General features: G+C 35.7%; 1 protein-coding gene across 3 annotated transcripts in view; it reads left to right on the top strand.

Moving 5' to 3' along the window:
* Positions 1–18,605, top strand: part of FSD1L (fibronectin type III and SPRY domain containing 1 like) — a 61,832-nt gene that overhangs the window by 31,724 nt on the left and 11,503 nt on the right. Inside the window, exons 6-12 of one of the 3 annotated variants that reach the window (XM_044779103.2) lie at positions 1,186–1,307; positions 5,696–5,905; positions 7,333–7,431; positions 11,538–11,664; positions 12,317–12,349; positions 15,309–15,409; positions 15,868–16,119. In XM_044779103.2, coding sequence (XP_044635038.1) covers positions 1,186–1,307; positions 5,696–5,905; positions 7,333–7,431; positions 11,538–11,664; positions 12,317–12,349; positions 15,309–15,409; positions 15,868–16,119 — 944 coding nt within the window. The remainder of the gene's footprint in view (positions 1–1,185; positions 1,308–5,695; positions 5,906–7,332; positions 7,432–11,537; positions 11,665–12,316; positions 12,350–15,308; positions 15,410–15,867; positions 16,120–18,605) is intronic. The other 2 variants (XM_070519089.1, XM_070519088.1) reach the window with 2 other exon arrangements.

Here is an 18,605-nt window from a genome sequence, read left to right as displayed (position 1 = left end):
TGGAGCACTTTCTGCTTGATAAATAGTTGGGCTGTTGTTGACTCATTGTTACTACCGTTAAAGTGATTATTTTCCTAGTTTTAAAATGAAATAAAATAACTGAATACAGCACCAGTTTGGCATTTTTCATCCCCAGGTAACTGCATACAGCACCAAATTCGCTATCTGTCATCCCATTGATCTCTAGGGGAGGTTTGGCAGGTCTGACTCACGAGGCCTGGTATTCCCTTTGTTCCTCCACTCTATTCACTTCCTCTCCCAACTTGTGTGTTAGAAGCACAACACTCAGGAATAGTACTTTTATATCATTCTTTGACCAAAGATAATAAGGGGACTTACTTTGTGATACTTGTGGAAATTTACTGTAATATGAAAAATTGAAATTTGAGATAAAAGGTGAAGAGAATGTGAAAATTTCTTTTAATCTCTAGTTTTATTTGACAGAACAGGTTCCCCGTACTTTGGGTAAAATGAGGTCTGGTATGACTTCTTTCTTTGTTTTTTATGCCACATTCATCTATTGCATGTTTATTGAATTCTTATTATTCCCATGGATATGGTTTCACAGGGCTGTTTCTCCTCATATCCTTCGATGTAGCTGATGTTGACACATCAGAGTGACACCTGCTAGCATGGTGTTCAGGATCATGATTTCACTTCTCTCCTTTCTCATCCGTGGCCTGTCTTTAGCAGCTACCAAGCTATAGAATACGTGGTCCGTGTACCTCTCCTCTTACTTGAGGCTACATGGAGTAGCTGTGACTACTCGGGAGACGTTGGGATCAGGGTGTGTGTCCAGTTCATTGTTTGGCATGTGAAAAGGAGTGAGGCTGGCATCAGGAAGTCAGTGAGACTGAGTGTACAGAGATTCACATGACTCCTGGGTCTGTTAAAGATGATTTATACTGGATGCTTGTCTCTTCTGATATTTGTATTTGTATGCAACTTTATGGAACTGGCTGGAGGAAAGTTTCTTAAAATTATCTTAAATGTCTTTAAAAATATTACACATTTTTTATTTAATTAATTTTCAAAAGACTCTTAAGAGCAAATTTCTATTTAGTTTTGTTACCTTTGTTATAGTTTCTGAAATCACTAGAGTGAAATAATGTCTATCTTTTCATGTTAAATATGATGATACCTGCCACTCTTTTATTTTTATAAGTATGTTTGTGTTTGCCGTAGAGTAACAATGGCTTCAGCCTTTCGCCTTTCTTTGAAACCAAAGGTCAGTGACAACATGACTCATTTAATGGTGGATTTTTCTCAGGAAAGACAGATGCTGCAAACTTTGAAGTTTTTGCCAGGTAAGTGCATATATTACATGTAAGGTTCTGTATAAGAACGTTTTTTTTCTGCAAGATTTTTCTGTAATGAACATTGGAATGTAAATATTAAAGAAGTACAGTGTAATTTTTTTCTTCATTCAGCTAAGAATAATTAAATTTGCTAGTCTTTATTTTTAGAGAATTATTTTACTGGTAATAAAAATTCCATTTTAAGAATCCCATCAAGAGATATCTTTTATTGCTGGTTTGGCAGAGAGAAGCAGCATACCATGATGGAAAACACTGGGTTTTGGGACCAGACTTCTTAGATTTGAATTCTGGCTGCCACTTATTTGCCATGTAACCCTGAACAAGTCATTTAAACTTTGCCTCATTGTCTTCATCTTTAAAATGTGATGTTATCTTTCTAGCGTTTTTATAGGGATTAAATGAACTGAAACCTCTGAAGCACCTGAAAGAGTACCTGTCACATAGTTAACACTCAATGAGTGTTAGCTGCCCTCATTACCATTATTGTTGTGGTGGTTGTTGGCTCAGTTGGAATTTTATTTCCAGTAATAATATGTTAACGTTGGTTTATTAGAGTATTAACATAAGGATATTCCAGCAGCCAAAACCATTTAAAATTGAATCCCAAATTATTGTCCACATGTGAAAGAGCCAATTAAGGACCTTTTGAGTAGTATTCTCCTTTTAGCTAGCATGAAGTAATGTTGTTAGTTGATAGCTAAAACAATTTGGACATGGTGATTTGGGGCATGAGGAAATCTCTTGAAAGTGACATATTTTACTTACAGGTGCTTTTTTAGAACTGGCTTTATTTTTTGGAAGTGAGCTGTTTTTGAATAGAGAGTGTTCATCAGATGAAGCCATTGTTTTCTTTGAATATTTGGTCAAGGTCTTTAAAATATGATTGGAAATACAAGGTTAGTAATCATGACATTATAATGGAACTAGTAAGAGTAGTGTAAGTGAAGTGTTAACTTGTGTGGTACAGATCAGAAGTTCTAGAGGAGTTTATAAAAGGAAAAGACGAGAGAAGGAACCATAGTTGTGGAGGAAGAAAGTGTACTTGTCAGTGGATCTCTCCCTGTAAATTGGTCTTTCAGAATTACTAACCATTATATTTTTATTAATACTACTTCTGAATTCAGAAGGAGAATCAGGAGTGGTGGATGATGAATATACACGAGTGTTTTTTTATAAATAAATTACTGAAAAAGCAATCTTCTCACTATTGCTTTCCTTCCTTTGGGTTTTTAATGATGGCGTAGCAGATCAAGGCCATGCCTACTGTACAGTCAGTAGATTGCATGCACAGTTAGGATTTCTACTTTTGGCAAACTGTTGAGACAGTCTGAAGGAATGAGGTACAATGAAAAACAAGAAATCCTTTTGTGGAGGAGTTTCATCCCAAAGAAAAAGTATAGTAGTTTGTTAAAATTTATGAAAGATGAATTCATATCACTAACTTTTTGTATTCTGCTGTAACATAACATTTTCTATAAGATGCAATCAGATTAACTAAAAAAAAACCGAATACCTTCATTCCTCAATAATTCATTCCATAAACACCACAAAACTCAACTCTATACCGCATTATGTATAGTAACATGAGATGTGAACTTAGCAGAGTCTGAAAAATGGAAATGATGATGATGGATGATAATAATTACAAGTCATTTTCTTCTACTCTAAGCCATTTTTTATACACTGAAACTGAGAGTTTATATCCTTCTCCTTTCTGAGCTTCCACAGTTGAGAAGAGAAACATGTTTGTGGCGATGTTGATGCCACTTGTCCTTTTACGTTCATGTGCAGAGAAAACCTTAGTAAAATTCTCGGACCAATTTCCACACTATTGCTAGTTAACTGTTGCTTTATGGAAATTGCTGTGAATTGCTTTCCATTATCATTTCCAGAGAGAGTTTTGCATTGCCTAAGTAATGATTTTATAAGTTTACAAGTTTACCACCTTTCATCTTCCCCTTAAGTTTTATTCCTCGTTTGATGAACTCTTCTCTTACTTCTGTACAGAATCTTGGGTGAACTTCCCACATACTAAATCCAAGTCAACCTTAATTTGACCTATCACTCTTCAATTATCTAAATTTTCTTTTTCCCTCCCGAGTATCACCGTTTTCTTGGATTCTTTTTCATGTTTACCTCAGTTACCCCGTTAGCAGTTTGCTTTCTTTGGGGGCCATTATTCACAAGAAAGAAGAATCTATTTGCAGTACATTGAGATGTAGGTAGTTAGCCAGAACCATTAACAAATTAAGTGACTCTCTCTTTATACCAGCCTCTTGGGACTTTCAGTGCAGGTTTTTGACTCGGTAAAATTATACAATTACTAGATGCCAAAGGCCTTTACCTTTCCTCACATGTAGGCAATGCAGAGCATATTAAATTCATTAATGCCTGTGGTCTGTTCTCTTGGCAATGAATAGTACCTGTATTGCTTATGTTCCACTCATAGAGATGGACATGTCATGTATTATAGGGACGAAAACCCTACAAGATAGATGAAGGAAATTAACCATAATGACAAATGATATATACTTCTTTGGTTCTGTCTAACTAATAAGATATATCAGATTGTAAGTATTTATTGTAAAATAACGCACATACAAGAGTTGAACTTTGGAGTCTATAGTTAATAGAGATCAACTGTCCTACCTCTCTCCCTGCCTCCCTTTCTTACTAGTTAGGCTTGAAGATTTAAACCTGATATCAAATTCCTTTCATCTTAGTCTTGATTATTGTATCTAAGACATTTGGTTTACTTTATTATTTGTTAGGTTTCACATTGCTTTGCACTTTAGCTTTTGTATGTAATTCCTTTGTTATTATTGTTGTAGTTTTTTTTTTCAACTAATACTTTGCTTTTTAGAACAGGTTTAGGTTTATGGAAAATTGCTCAGATAATACAGAGAGTTACCACATACCCCTGCCTCCCCCACATACAGTTTGCCTATAATTAACATCTTGTGTTAGTGTGATACATTTGTTGTAGTTGATGAGCTAATAATGATACATTATTATTAACTAAAGTCCATAGTTTACATGAGGGTGCACTCTGTGTTATCCAGTTCTATGGGTTTTGACAAATGTATAATGTCATGTATCTACCGTTATGTCATACAGAATAGTTTCACTGCCCTGAAATTCCCTGTACTCTGCCTGTTCATCCCTTGTATTCTGCAGCCTTGATATAATTGCTTCTTAGTTCTAGGAATTCTTTTGTTGATTCTTCGGGATTTTCTACATAGATAGTGTGTCATCAGTGAACAAAGACGGTTCTGTTTCTTCCTTCCTAATCTGTATACATTTTATTTCCTTTTCTTGTCTTGTTTCATTTAGCTAGAACTTCCAGAGTGGTGAGAGGGGACATCCTTGTCTTAGGGGAAGCCTATCTAGTTTCTCAACATTAAGTACGATGATAACTGTAGGTTTTTTGTAGATATTCTTTATCAAGTAACGCTCCCTTCTATTCCTAGTTTGCTGAGAGTTTTTGTCATGAATTGGTGTTGGATTTTGTGAGATATTTTTTTCTCCATCTATTCATATGATCATCTGATTTTTCTTCCACCGATATGATGTTACATTAATTGATTTAGAATGTGGCACCAAGCTTGCATACTTGGAGTAAATATTTTAAAACTTTTTTTTTAGCAACAAAATGTCTAGATACAATACCTGTACAGTTTCATATTTCAGACACATCTGTCTTTGGAGGACCATGTTCTCCAGTTAACCTTTTGTTATGTTAATGGAACATAGGTTAATGTTGAGGAGCTATGGAAAATCTTGTTTATGGAGATGAAATTGATTAATGTTTATACATGTTAATTGTGGCTCGTTCACCCCAGTTTATTTTAATGAATCATAGAACTGTTTGGAGAAACATTTAAAAACCCTTAAGTATTTTTTGGGGTTTGGGACATTTTTATTTAGTGCTGAGAAATTACAATTCTTTTATAAACAAGACTTAAAAAAATACATTGGAGATATCTTGAATTATTTTAATCACTAGATTCAAACCGTTAATGTGTTTTGTCAATAGTGATTTATGTTCTACAGATGTTTGAAATAGCAGATTAAAAGTATGTGTTGAGAAGTAACAAGTTATTCTTGATCCTTTATCCTTAGCATGTTTCCTTTGCTTTTTGCTAGCTAGGATTGTAACAACCTTGAAATAGGAGTCTATGAAAAAACTTTGAAACGTGAATTTTTAAACGGAGCTTTGAAAAATAGTTTGTTGCCTTTATAGGGTATCCCTTCTCTTAGCCTGACTCAACTGAACAGTTCAAAAGCAACATGAAAAAGCATGGTTTGAATGACAAACATAAATATTGGATTGGTGCTATAGTAAATGAGAAATGAACCTTTTCTTTTCCCTGCAGTCCCCAAAGCTCCAGAGATAGATCCAGTCGAGTGTCTGGTGGCTGACAACTCTGTCACGGTAGCTTGGAGAATGCCAGAAGAAGATAACAAGATTGACCATTTTATACTGGAATATAGGAAAACTAATTTTGATGGACTTCCACGCGTAAAGGATGAGCGATGCTGGGAGATCATTGATAATATTAAGGGTACTGAATATACGCTATCAGGTAAAATGACTGCATTCATCCATCTCATTCTCAGAAAATAAGTGTAATTGTGAAAAATATTTGAATTACTTTAAAAGATAAAGTTATTAAGTTTCTTTGCCAAGCTGACTTTTTATATGTTTATTATAGAGGTGAATTTCTCTTAAAATATCAAGAAAACCTTCATTTTAATTACTTCTGGATATTTGCCACCTGCCTGGCAAAACCATGTATGTAAAGCACATGTGAAGGGATGTTCTGGAAACAATATTTCAGAGTTACATTTAATTTTTTTTAAAGATTTTATCTTTCCTTTTTCTCCCCAAAGCACCCTGATACATAGGTACATAGTTGTGTATTTCTAGTTGTGGGTCCTTCCAGTTATGGCATGTGGGATGCCACCTCAGCATGGCTCGATGAGCGGTGCCATGTCAGTGCCCAGGATTCGAACTGGCAAAACCCTGGGCTGCTGAAGCAGAGCACATGAACTTAACCACTCACCCACGGGGCTGGCCCCTAACATTTAATTTTTACCTTGGTTTTCTAACAATAAAAAGTTGTCATCTTTTTAGATGCACACACTACATTTAGGTGATACTGTAAATAGTGTTGCCTTTGCCCTTTTGTGATACTTTCATGGAAATACCTAAAGTAGAGCTGTGACTTGGTGTTAGAAATTTGTGTGTTGGCCTTTTGAAAGTCTTTAAAAAGATACCTCCATATATAGGGGACTTGGGATATTTGAAATGGCTGAATATTGCCTGAGTTGTTCAATGCTTGTTATGCATGAGCAGTAACATTACCATTATTGAGCACTTAACAGTTTGTCAGGAGCTAGGCTGAAGTGTGTTACACAGTACATCTCATTTAATCAGTAAAATACATCTCATTTACTCTGTACAATTATGAGGTTGGTTTTATCATGTCTATTTTATAGATACAGAACTGTGGCCTCATCAAGTTGTTGAAGGTTCCGTAGTAATTTTTGGACTGAGATTTTAATCTAGACCTGACTAATTTCAAAGTTTTGCTGTTAATCATTATGCTTCACTTTCTCTTTAAATTCATATTTCACATAAAAGACAATGTTTCATTAATATAAAAATTCTTTACCTGTCTGCTCTCCAAAAATTGAATATGTTATTTTAAATTGTAGCGTCTATCCTCGAATGAAACATTACTTTTAATGATGCTTGAGAGTACCTTTTTATCACTAGGTTTTAAAAAACCCATTGATAAACTGTATAGTTTATTTCTTTTGAAGAAAATAATAGATAAATCATTATACCTTTTATTTCGGGCATTATCACCCTTCTAACATAGATTTGTACTCTTCCTGAGTAAAGAGATAGTTCCAAGGAGGGAAAAATGTCTGTTTGAAGGTTCATACTCACACTTTTGGAGATTTCTTTACTTTTCATATCTGAAAACCATTTTCATTTTTTCAGGCTTAAAGTTTGATTCGAAATATATGAATTTCAGAGTGCGAGCTTGTAACAAGGCTGTGGCTGGAGAGTATTCTGATCCTGTGACTCTAGAGACCAAAGGTAAAATCAATAGCTGTTTAAACAGCATAAAACGAAAGTTAACATCTGAAGTTATTCAAGACTTTGTGACAGAAAGCATTTCCTGTGTGGTTGCATTCCTTACACACACACGTACACACACACACACAACACGGAATTCCCAGCAGTAGGAATTTTAAATAGTTGGGGAAATTAGGACTACAGTACTGGTTTTCATTAGCCTTTTCTTTATCATGATAATCAGATGGGTAAAATAGATTGAGGTGATGGTGTTATATTCTCTGGTGGGTGCTTAGTTTACAAATTTCAGTCTGGTTTAAATACATAAGTGTCACTGAGGTTTGCCCAGAGTTTTCCCAGGGAATGGATTGTGACTCCATGATGGGGAAATACCTTTTCAGTTTAGTTGAAGTCCTCTCTGTTTTCTTAAATCTTATTGTAGAAATTAACATTTGTATAGCTTATTAATGTTTGCAAAGCACTATGACAGTTCTTCATTTGATTATTAAAGCTATCTTGAGAGATCAGTAGAATAGATATTATTGATTTTGCAGTGGAAAGTGAAATTCAAATATGTGAAATGACTTGCTTGCAATCCCCAGGATTAGCTTGGAAAGGTGTGAATAAGCATATATTTCCCAGTTCTGTGCCAGCTCTTATTGTGGGCCTGGAGCCTGGGTATTTCTAGTTCCTGAGAGCAATTTGGAATTAGTTAAAACTCCCTAGAATAAGATATTTTAACACAGAGTATTTTTCAGATATTTATCAATTTGAAGGCCATGATGTTAGAGATCTTTCCAGTTGTGAAATGGTAATTGACTGGGTTTACTTCCAGAGTCAGATTCTACCCATTGTTTTAGGTACTTGGACCTCACAGTGTCCCACTGACCTCTAGTTCATGTAGTATTTGAATAGGTTTGCATGCCAGAAGCATGATATGATTTGGAGGATGACATAAAAATATCGTATCAGAATAAAACAAAATATGAGGCCCATAAGTTATTGACAAGACAAAATCAGAAAATATGTTTGTATCACAAAGGTAAAAAAAAACAAAACAAAACTAAGTTGAAGTAATTTGTTTGGATTAGCAAATGTTTTTATTTGAGAACTCAGTCAGGCAGAAAATGCAATTACTTTGAATTACTTGTTATCAAACTGAGACATTACTGTGGTTTCCTTAGAGATTTTTACCATTTCAAAGTATAATCATATTTACAGACAGACAATCTTTTCTACATAACTTGAACTGTTTTTAGCCCTTGTCAGGTAAAACTGTATCATTATTATTATTCTCCTTCAGGAGTATCATATCTTTTTATTTCTTTTGTTCCTTCTAATTTACCCTTTATAATTAGTGACCAAACTTGGACCTAAATGTGGTGAATTGTACATTTCTGTGCAGATTCCATAGATTCAGAAAAATGAACAGCTGGCTTGTAGTTTCCCTGGAGCTGGGCTGGCTGCTCCTGTTAGCAGTGTCTGGATCTTCCTAGTCCAGTTCTTGGTCTTAGTATTTATAGTAAAAGACTAAGTCGATTTTAGTCCTTTCGAGCATTTCTCACTGTGGAACAAATCCCCTGGGGTGAAGATAGACTGAAACTCGACTCTGAGGCCCGCTGAGCAGTGATTCTGACGCTCAGGGAGACACAGAGTAAAATTTGTCTCTTAAGTGGCTGTGGGTAACAGATTTTCTAAGGTTATTCCATCCCATTGGAGTGGCTACTAATGACAGCAAGAGCTCCAGAGGAAAAGTCCAGATTTAAAAAAATTGACACACTGAACAATTTATTACTGATTTTTTTGGCTTGCTGCAGCCATTTTTGACCAACCAATAGAAATAAGTATATGAACAAAGAACTGGATGGAAAGGGAGAGAGATGGAGATTAAATAATTGAGGCCTACCAAAATTTCATGTCCTGCCACTTATGGTGCTTGAGTGGAAAATGGTGAACATTGTTAATTTCTGACTCTCCAGTGTATGTAGAACTATTTCTTCTGTCATTGGAATTGTCAAAAGTGATGAGTAATAGAAATTCTTATGTCCAGAATTTTTGAAATGTATTATCCTTTACTTCCTTGTAAAGGTAAATGAAATGATATTACTCACAAATTACTCTCTAGCCTCAAAAGCCAGTGGCTATGATATAATTTTGCAATACCAAGAAAGCCACCACCAACACAAATTAAACACATGAAACATATCTGCGCTCTGATTTTTTTGTACTTCGTTTTCACAGCCTTTTAAAGATATGGAAACTAATAGGTAGCTATACTACAGGGCTTATATGAGAGATGGGACTAACATTTGAGACCTCACTTTTGAGACCAGTTTTTTTTTTTTTTTTTAACTATTCAGTATTATCCCTGTTACCTTAGGCTCTGTGACTTAGTTGAGGTCTCCTAAAAGGATAGTGTCTAAAAAAAAAAAAAAAAAAGGAGAGCGATAAAAGATTACCCTGCGATTGAAACCCATGCCTTTCTGTTTGGGTGCTGTGGTGTTTGATAAGTCTGGTCTCAGGCGGCTTGGTGGTGATACCTTTTCTTGCCAGCCTTGACGCCACCCGTCTCTCCATCATATCATACATTAGGGAGAAGCCTTAGGATTTTTTTCTTTCCTTTTATTTTTCTTAAAGAAAACAGCCTTAGAATTTTAACAAGCAACTGCGAATTGATGGCACTTTAGAGTTATATCCACTTTTTCTCTCTCTCAAAAACGTAGATACCCTCACATGTATTACCTAATAGCTAATATAGAGGTTAACCCTGTTTTTTTAAGGCAGCTCATTCTTGGTAGAACAGGGTCTCAATTTTGCTTAGTCCTAACTTTTCAGTAACCTACCTATTAAGGAATTCTATTTCCATTTTTACCGGAAAGCTGTATTATTTCTGCTTTCTGTAAGTTCATTTCTGTTAACATGCAGATTTTGAAAGCTATTAACTTATTTGCATAGTATGACACTTAGTAGAAGCAGTTATGGTCAGTAGATTTGTATTGAGAATGTTGTTTTATAAGTAAAGGGAATGAACAATGGGTCAGATGCATAGTTGAAATTAAAGCACTCTTTACAGAACAGTAGAAGATAAAAGGATTCTTGATGCACTAGTAACTGTTATGCTTTCTATGTGAATATTTTGTTGTTTGGTGATGTATCCTTAAGTGAAATGGGGTATTGTAAAGGAATATTTCTTCAATGAGTAATTACCAGAAATTTGAATTTTTTGGAGGGAAATAGAAGCAGATTAGTTGCTAACTATGTAGTAGATGATACCTTGCTTAAGACACAAATTCTAGGAATTGCATTTTAAAATAGGAGGAGCTGTGCATTACTCAGCTGTGAATCAGTACATTTTAATGATTTACCCTCAATTTCCAAAGAGAGAAGATAATACCTTGTTACACTAATTTCATAAATTACCCGTTCTGAGTAAGCCTTGTGAATAGTACAGGTAGTTCCTCAAAATACCAAATAATTTGAAAAGCAGTTTGGGTTTGTGTTTTTTTTTTAATTTGTTTTCATTTAAGTAGCCGTTTCTCCCCTCTGCCCTTTGCCATGTAAATCATCTCTAGCTCTATCATCTGGGTCGGTTCCCTTGCTTCTGCCATCCTAGCCCATTTCCCCGTGCTTGTCTTAATTTGAAACTAGTGAGAGTTTAAATATGAAATTAAGTATTAGAGCATCCGAGAAAATGTGTGTGTGCCAGGCTCTATAATTTTTTACATCATATCACTTTCTCCTCATCCTTCATTCTGCCAGCTCCTCTTCCTAGTCATAACAATCAACTGATAATCAACGGATATTCTAATAACAGGAAATTGAGCTTATTTTGTGGTGATGGAGATTCCAGTAGAAGGAATAGCAGAAACACCAGTGGCCATGCACGTACATTGTATTTAGTGCAGTATATAGGCTATATAGAAAAGAATAATGGGAAATATTGTAGGAATTAGTAAATTATGGCCTTACCTTTAGGGACTTTAAATGCCAGGATTAGGAATTTGAACATTATTCTCTGTATCCAGTGTTGAATCAGTTGAATAAGGAAAATAATATGATGATAGTTATGTTTCAAAAAGTAGAGATATGCTACATTTTTTTAAAAATTGAAATATTCTTTTGGATAGCGCTTAACTTCAATTTGGATAACTCATCATCCCATTTGAACCTGAGAGTTGAAGATACCTGTGTAGAGTGGGATCCTACTGGAGGAAAAGGTCAAGAAAAAGTTAAAGGAAAAGAGAACAAGGGCAGGTAAGCTAGTTCATTAAATCTGTTATCATGACAATGCTTGTACGGTGATTCTTATATGACAGTAACTTATGATTCTTATTCTCTATATCTATATGATTTGTGATATATTAATAACACCAAAGGGAAGAATATAACATTGTGTGTCAAAACTTGAATTTGTTATTAACATTTTTCATTACTTTTTCTCAGTTTATTTCCTGATCCTCTTCTTATTTATACATTTTTATTTCAGTATTCCATTTCTTTAAAGTTTTATCTACAGCAACTTGAACTGCTTAGAGAGAAGTTGCTAGTATAGTTCCTGAATTTTAGACTTAGAGATCACCTGTCTTATCTGAAGGTCTGCATTGAACGACAACTTGTAGCATATACAACCCAGTGTCTTGCCCCTGATTAGCAACCTTGTGAACTAAAGAGGCAGCCTTAGACCTTTTGTTGTTGTCAGACTTATTTAGATAGTCTCAAAGTATGGGGGCCTCTGTTTTTAATGGAGGAAAATTTTGCTCAAACTGAAATAAGGTAATACCACTGTGAGTTACAACAGTGAATAAAAGAAGATTTCCTCAGCAGGCTTTTGATCTAATCTTAGTGTAAGCTGTTAAATTTGAGTTGTAAAGCAGTCTCTTAACAGTTACCTATTTTTATCTGACAGTGGCCATGTTACTTCACTGAAGAAGCATACAAGGTGATGATCTCTGTCTGTCTAGTTCTAGGACTTAGTGTATCTAGCTTGGCTGAATAACTTTAATTTTTCTTTTAACCAATAAGCAGAAGCCATTGCAGCAGCCTTCATAAGCTAAAACATTGCTCTGTGTAGACTGTCTGTATTGGTAGCTTATGTTTTGAATTTACAGCATTATAGTATTCTACATATTATTTGGATTTTATTGTATATGATAACAAAACAATAAGCTCTGCTTTAAAGTCTTTCTTGAATTATTTTCCCTCTTCTTATTTTTCTCTGCACTTACTTATACCTGGCATCTTTCTTGTTGTGCTGTATTCAATATATCTAACGTTACAGCTTTGCTTTTATTTGTATTTGACACAAGGCAAGTTTGAAGTGTTCTATATTTTATAATAATCATGCAGTTTCAAAAGCATCAAGGATAAAAAATGAAGGTCATTACTGAAATTATTAGAACAGTGCCAGAAAGATGAATCAATTCAAATTGCATGAGGAATAATGTGCTAATTTGAAGATACCACATATCTTTACCAGAAATCAGAATGTTTTCTCTTTTCAAAATTATCTTCCTCTCTTTTTTTCTAGTTTATTTGCTCATTGTTGGTGAAAGTAATTTCATAGTTAGCATATTATAAATTGTAAAATGTTGCTGGATTTAATAGATTCTATGAAGTTTTGTTTGATCACTTGGAGATTTTTAGACTGCTTGTATTTAGCATTTCAGATCACGGTATTTCTCTTTCTCCTTCCCTCCTTTTAAGGGTATTTTATATGTAGGCTCTTTCTGGAATGTTAGACACATTTATTCTTTCTGTAAATATTTGTTCACTGTAGGATGTCACTGGATGTGTGAGGTTTATAGGGATAAACACTGTCCCTGCCTTCAATAAGTTTGCCCCTAACTTATGTAGATGAGATATATGTCTATATACAAATAACAGTAATACAAGGTAGAGATTATGTGTAATGGTAAGTGTGAATAAAGGCATTTAGAGGAAGAAAAATGTCCTGAGCTGCCAGGTGTTGAAGTGGTCAGTTAGGACAATGAACCAAACTGAAAGTAACAATCAAGCCTTTGTTTACTTACTGTGGTACTATAAGCAAAAAGCCACAAAGAAAAGGGTGCCAGCTTTCCCAGTTTTCCATTTTTTGTTTGTTGGTTTTTTATTGAGTTTGACCCAGTGTTCCATTCTTCCTGACAGAATGGCTCTGGGTGAGGGTCAGGTAAATCAGCAGATCGCAGATGGAGGATTTCTGGAGGGTTGTCTCATGGCTGAGGAAGCCCCAGACAAAAGGCTCCTCCTATTGATTTGTGGACTTGAGGGCCAAGAAGATGAGGAGGAAGAAAAAGTTAGGATTAGAAAAGTATTGAGACAGAGTGGAGCAAAGTACCTTCAAACTCCTCCCCCTACCCCTGCCCCCTTTAAGGAGGTCTCCCAGAGTGAGCTGAAAAGAGTCAGCTTCAGACCCCCCTGTCATAAGGGGGCCTCTGAATAGAGGTGTCTAAGCTAGGAGTGCAGATACGCATAGGACCATGGCCTGGTGGGGGTGACTGCAGCTCCCTCCAGAGTGAACTGGCTGTGCACCAGGTCTCCTGTGGGGAGGGCAGCGCCCCCAAGCCCGCCAGTAAAGCCTTCATGAGTGCCTGTGGTTGGGACTCAAAGATCACATTTAGGATTTTGGCCTGGAGCTGGGCTCCTCAGACGAGTTATTTAGCTTGGTAGGATCTGGGGGACCTTTATTGAGGAAACGTTATTTAGGCTGCTTCTCAAGGAAGTGGAACAACGTGTGGCATTTGGACTTGCGGTGAGAGGGAACAACAGGAGGAAAGGCACTGAAGCAGATTGCGTGAGCTTAAGGAACATTTCAGCAGGTACATTGAGCTGAACAGTGCTCTCCATGGGTGAGAAGGCTAGAAAAGCAGATTGGGGCCAAATCAAGAACCTGAAATGCCAAGCTAAGTCGTTTGCAGGCAGTCAGGAACTACTTAAAGATTTTAAAGTGGGAGGATCAGTTAGGTTTATCTGGTATCAGTGAACAAGATGAATTGGGTCGCAAGAAGATCATTTGGGAAGCTGGTAAAACACGTAGATCGTGTTAGACTTAAGACAAAAGCTGTTGTACTTGCAAAAATATACTTAGAGTTGGAAGTCTAGAATGCTGCAGTGGAAGAGTTCTCCTTTATTTAACTTTTCTCTGAAATTTAAACTGACATTCTCAGTAGTTATGTCTCTCTTTATTTTCTCCATGCTTTCCCTTTCTCTGTTTACTACTGGTAAGTTGTAAATTTTTTGTTTTTTAAATACAGTGATTCAATATAATTAAAATATTATTTTAAAAATATTTTTGGGATTTGATCTATTTTGACTCTTTGAGAGTTAGTAAAAGGCCTAATCTAATAGAAGGGGAGGTCAGGTTGGATCTTGTCCATTGTAGTAGGAGAAATGCTTTATAAAACTTGATATCCTGTGCATGGATTCAGACAGTTGCTATTTCTCCTTTTAAGAAGAAAAGTTCCAGAACAAAAATACATACTGCTTGTAAAAAAGATTATTTAGTTTTGATTATAATAAGCCTACTTTTTTGCCTTTGCTTTTATTTAAATTTAACTGCAAGAAATGTAAGCTATAATCCATTATCTTTCTTGAGTTCTTTTTTTCCTCAGTTTTTTTTCCTTTTTGTCTCATTTTGGCATTGTTTCTTATTTCAATTGTGTGTCCTTTATATAAGCCTGGCTCAATCTGCATGATTTTTGTGTTTTCAGCCTGCTTTGTTGATGACTTTATGCATTTAAGTATTTATAATTGACACCTGTGTCTAATAATAATTCAGATAAAATTAAATGGTCCTATTTGTGCAGCATAATTAGAAGTCTTTTCAGAGGTTCCTGATTTGTAGTTTATGAAACATTGACAACATAGAGTATTTGTTTTTCTTTTTGTCCCTGTTTATATAGAAGTGGTACGCCATCCCCTAAACGGACATCCGTGGGCTCCAGGCCACCAGCAGTAAGAGGCAGCAGAGATCGTTTTACTGGGGAGTCATACACGGTGCTGGGTAGGGTAAACGTAGTAGTTCTTCATTTTCTCAGATTAGAGGCATCACAGTCACACTGGTGCACTTTCACTCACTTAGACCTGGAGTGGCTGCCTGTGTACTGAGTGAATCTTTGCTGAAGTTGTTCCCTCTTGAAGCCTAATTACTTGGGTGGATTTTCAAATTGTCTTATTATTGATATGTTTAAAACTCTACTTCAGTTTACACAGTGCTTCACATACACGTATAACTCTGGAGGGAATAATAAGGAAGAAAAGTTCTGAAGCCTTTTATATGCAGAAAAATTAGTACTATACAAGTAAAGTTATAGCAGATACTCTGCATTTAGTGTCTGTGTGTTAACTTGTTTATTCTCGTGAATCAAATTTTTTGTGCAGTTTTGTGGGATGAGAGGTAAAAATCTATGTGACTCATAAGGAAGAGGTAAGCGTCAAATTTACCTTTCTGATCTTTTGTAGGAGACACTGCTATTGAAAACGGACAGCATTATTGGGAGGTCAAGGCCCAGAAGGATTGTAAATCCTACAGTGTAGGAGTAGCATACAAGACTTTGGGGAAATTTGACCAATTAGGAAAGACAAATACTAGTTGGTGTATCCATGTCAACAACTGGCTACAAAACACATTTGCAGCAAAGCATAATAATAAAGTCAAAGCCTTGGATGTTACCGTTCCTGAAAGAATAGGTGTATTTTGTGATTTTGATGGGGGTAAGTTTACTGATTTTTCTCATAAGTCATTTCATCATAGTTGCTTGTATTTCAGTACTTTTCACTGGTAATATCTATACAGAATTTCCATTACTATTGTGGTAAGGGTGTTTTGACCTATTAAGATTCGATCACAAACATAATTTCAGCTCTAGAATTGACTGGAAGGGTGTGTGATGCCTGCCTGCAGCCCTACAAAAGCACTCATATAGTGCACTAAATAAGCCTGAAAGATTTTGTTTATTACCTGTAAAGAGTGGTGGAGCAGAGTTGGAGTACACCTTAGAAATTACTCAGTCCCTCTGCCACGCAGTATAAAATCCTTATCACATCATCTCTGCAGGTAGTTGCCACTCCTGTGCTTGAAGAACTTTTTTTATGTCAAGCTTATTGTCTTAGAAGGCAGCCTGTTTCATTGTTGGATAGCACTTGGTTAGAAGGTTTTTCTTAAATTGACTCCCTTTGTCTCCCAATAACTTCTGAGACTGTTGCTCTTAAATTTTGTCACGTGAAGAAACACAGAATTATGTTCCCTAATCCACATTTACATGATAATCCTTATTTGTTTAAAAACTACTAACATTGCTTCTCTTGCCCTGTTTTTCCAAGATTATACATTCTCTGTACAGTTAGCTGTTCCTTACAATTTAATTTTTCCAAACCCTTATAATCTCCTGTGGTTGTATACTATGTCAATGTATTCCTTAAGGATTGGTTCTCAAAGTAGACCACAACTTCTGACCATTGTAGGACAGTGACTTAGCAGCACATTTTCTCATTATATGACTTAATAACACTGTTGACCTATACTGAGCTTGTAACCACGGAATCCACTAGATCTTTGTTCATAGAGTTCTGTCACATTATCTTTTTCCTCTTATATTAGGCAGTTTAGGGTTGTTTTTAATTGTTTATAACTCAAATGAAGAATAGTACATTTGTAAGTTTCATCTTAATAGATTTGGCCTCCTGTTAAAATCATGTAAAAATTAACTTGATATTTATCTTTTGCAAAATTTATTGAAGCTTTTGGAATTGGGTATTTGAAAAGTATCTTCTGTAGCATCATCTAAATATTTATAAAAATTTAGAAGATGACATACTATTGAACTAGGGAGCGAAAGTAATTCCCTAGATGCTTCTCTCCAAGTTGACACTTAAAGCTAATAAAACCAAATTTTGCCATTGTAAGTAACATTGTGTCCAAATAATTCCATGAGCTGTCAACCTAGTTACTCAAACAAAAAAGGAAAAATGTTCATTTTGGCTTGATTTATTTTTAGTGATAACATGTCAGTTTTGCTGCATTCTTTTTTACTTATTCACTTTGAATCAGATAATTTCCTCAGAATAAATGATAAATTTATTGGCACAAATTTTTTTTTTCAATTACCAAGATAGCATTTGCTTATCATCTTCTGTCTGCTTTTCCCTATTTCGTGGTTCCTCAAAGACAGTAGAGAAGAGTGTGATTGTTAGCTCAGAGCATCGGGTACAGGACGGAGAAGTTGTAATGTAGAGTGGGATCAGATTCTGAGGGCTTTGAAAAGTAATAAGCTATTCTTTTTTTAGTAGTTGAGGAAGGGGAGCTTCTACACATTTTAGAAAACAATAGTCATGTGATGGTAATCTACTTTTAGAAATATTAGAGAGTAGATGGTTAAACGTGGAAGAAATTGCAAACAAGGATAGTGTAAGACTTTTCAGGAGGCAGTCTTTAAGCAATGTAGGCCAGACCATGTCTGTTTTAAGTATTATATCCTTTTTGCCTGGCAAATGCTTTTTACATAATAAGCCCTTAATAAGTGTTTGTTGAGTGATTAGTAGTAACAAGGGCCTGGGCAGTGGGGAATCAAGAAGAATGGACTTGATGGTGTGAAAGTAGAATTCATAGGACTTTGTCACTAAATATGGATTGGAGGGAGAGACAAAGATGACTTGAAGATGATTCTGGGGTTCCAGCCAGTGCGATCAAGAGGATGATAGTGTCATCAACAGGACAGGAAACAGAGAGGGTCCTGGGGAAAGATGAGATGCCAGCAGGACAACCATGTGGCGTGTCTGGCAAATATTTAGAAATTTGGTGCTAGAACTCAGAAGAGAAGTAGAGCTGAAGCTAAATATTAGAGACAGCATCACAGAGTGGCTACTCAAGACTGCACAGAAGAATCAGACATTACTGCTCTGCTTTTTACTAACTTTGTGGCCATATATAGGTTGCTTAATATTTTGAGGTAATGTATAGAAAGCACCTGGCGCTTTAATGGTAGGTATAAATGTTAGTTTCTTTTCTTTGCTTCTTTGTTTGGTGGCAGCTGATTTATTAAGGGAGCATGTAGAGAGAAAAGAGAGCCTGGACAAGCATCTACATTTAGAATAGGAGAAAATGATATCCTCAGGATTAGGATACAGACCAAGGGAATAGCCACGGGAGAGGAGTTTCAAGAAGTGAAAACAGTTGTAGGGAGGCCATCGGGTGGGCGGTT

This window comes from Equus asinus, chromosome 10 (genome assembly GCF_041296235.1).
Source record: "Equus asinus isolate D_3611 breed Donkey chromosome 10, EquAss-T2T_v2, whole genome shotgun sequence".
Classification (NCBI taxonomy): Eukaryota; Metazoa; Chordata; class Mammalia; order Perissodactyla; family Equidae; genus Equus; species Equus asinus.
The sequence above is the reverse complement of the archived record's forward strand: the minus strand, read 5'-3'. Positions and strand labels throughout refer to the sequence as shown.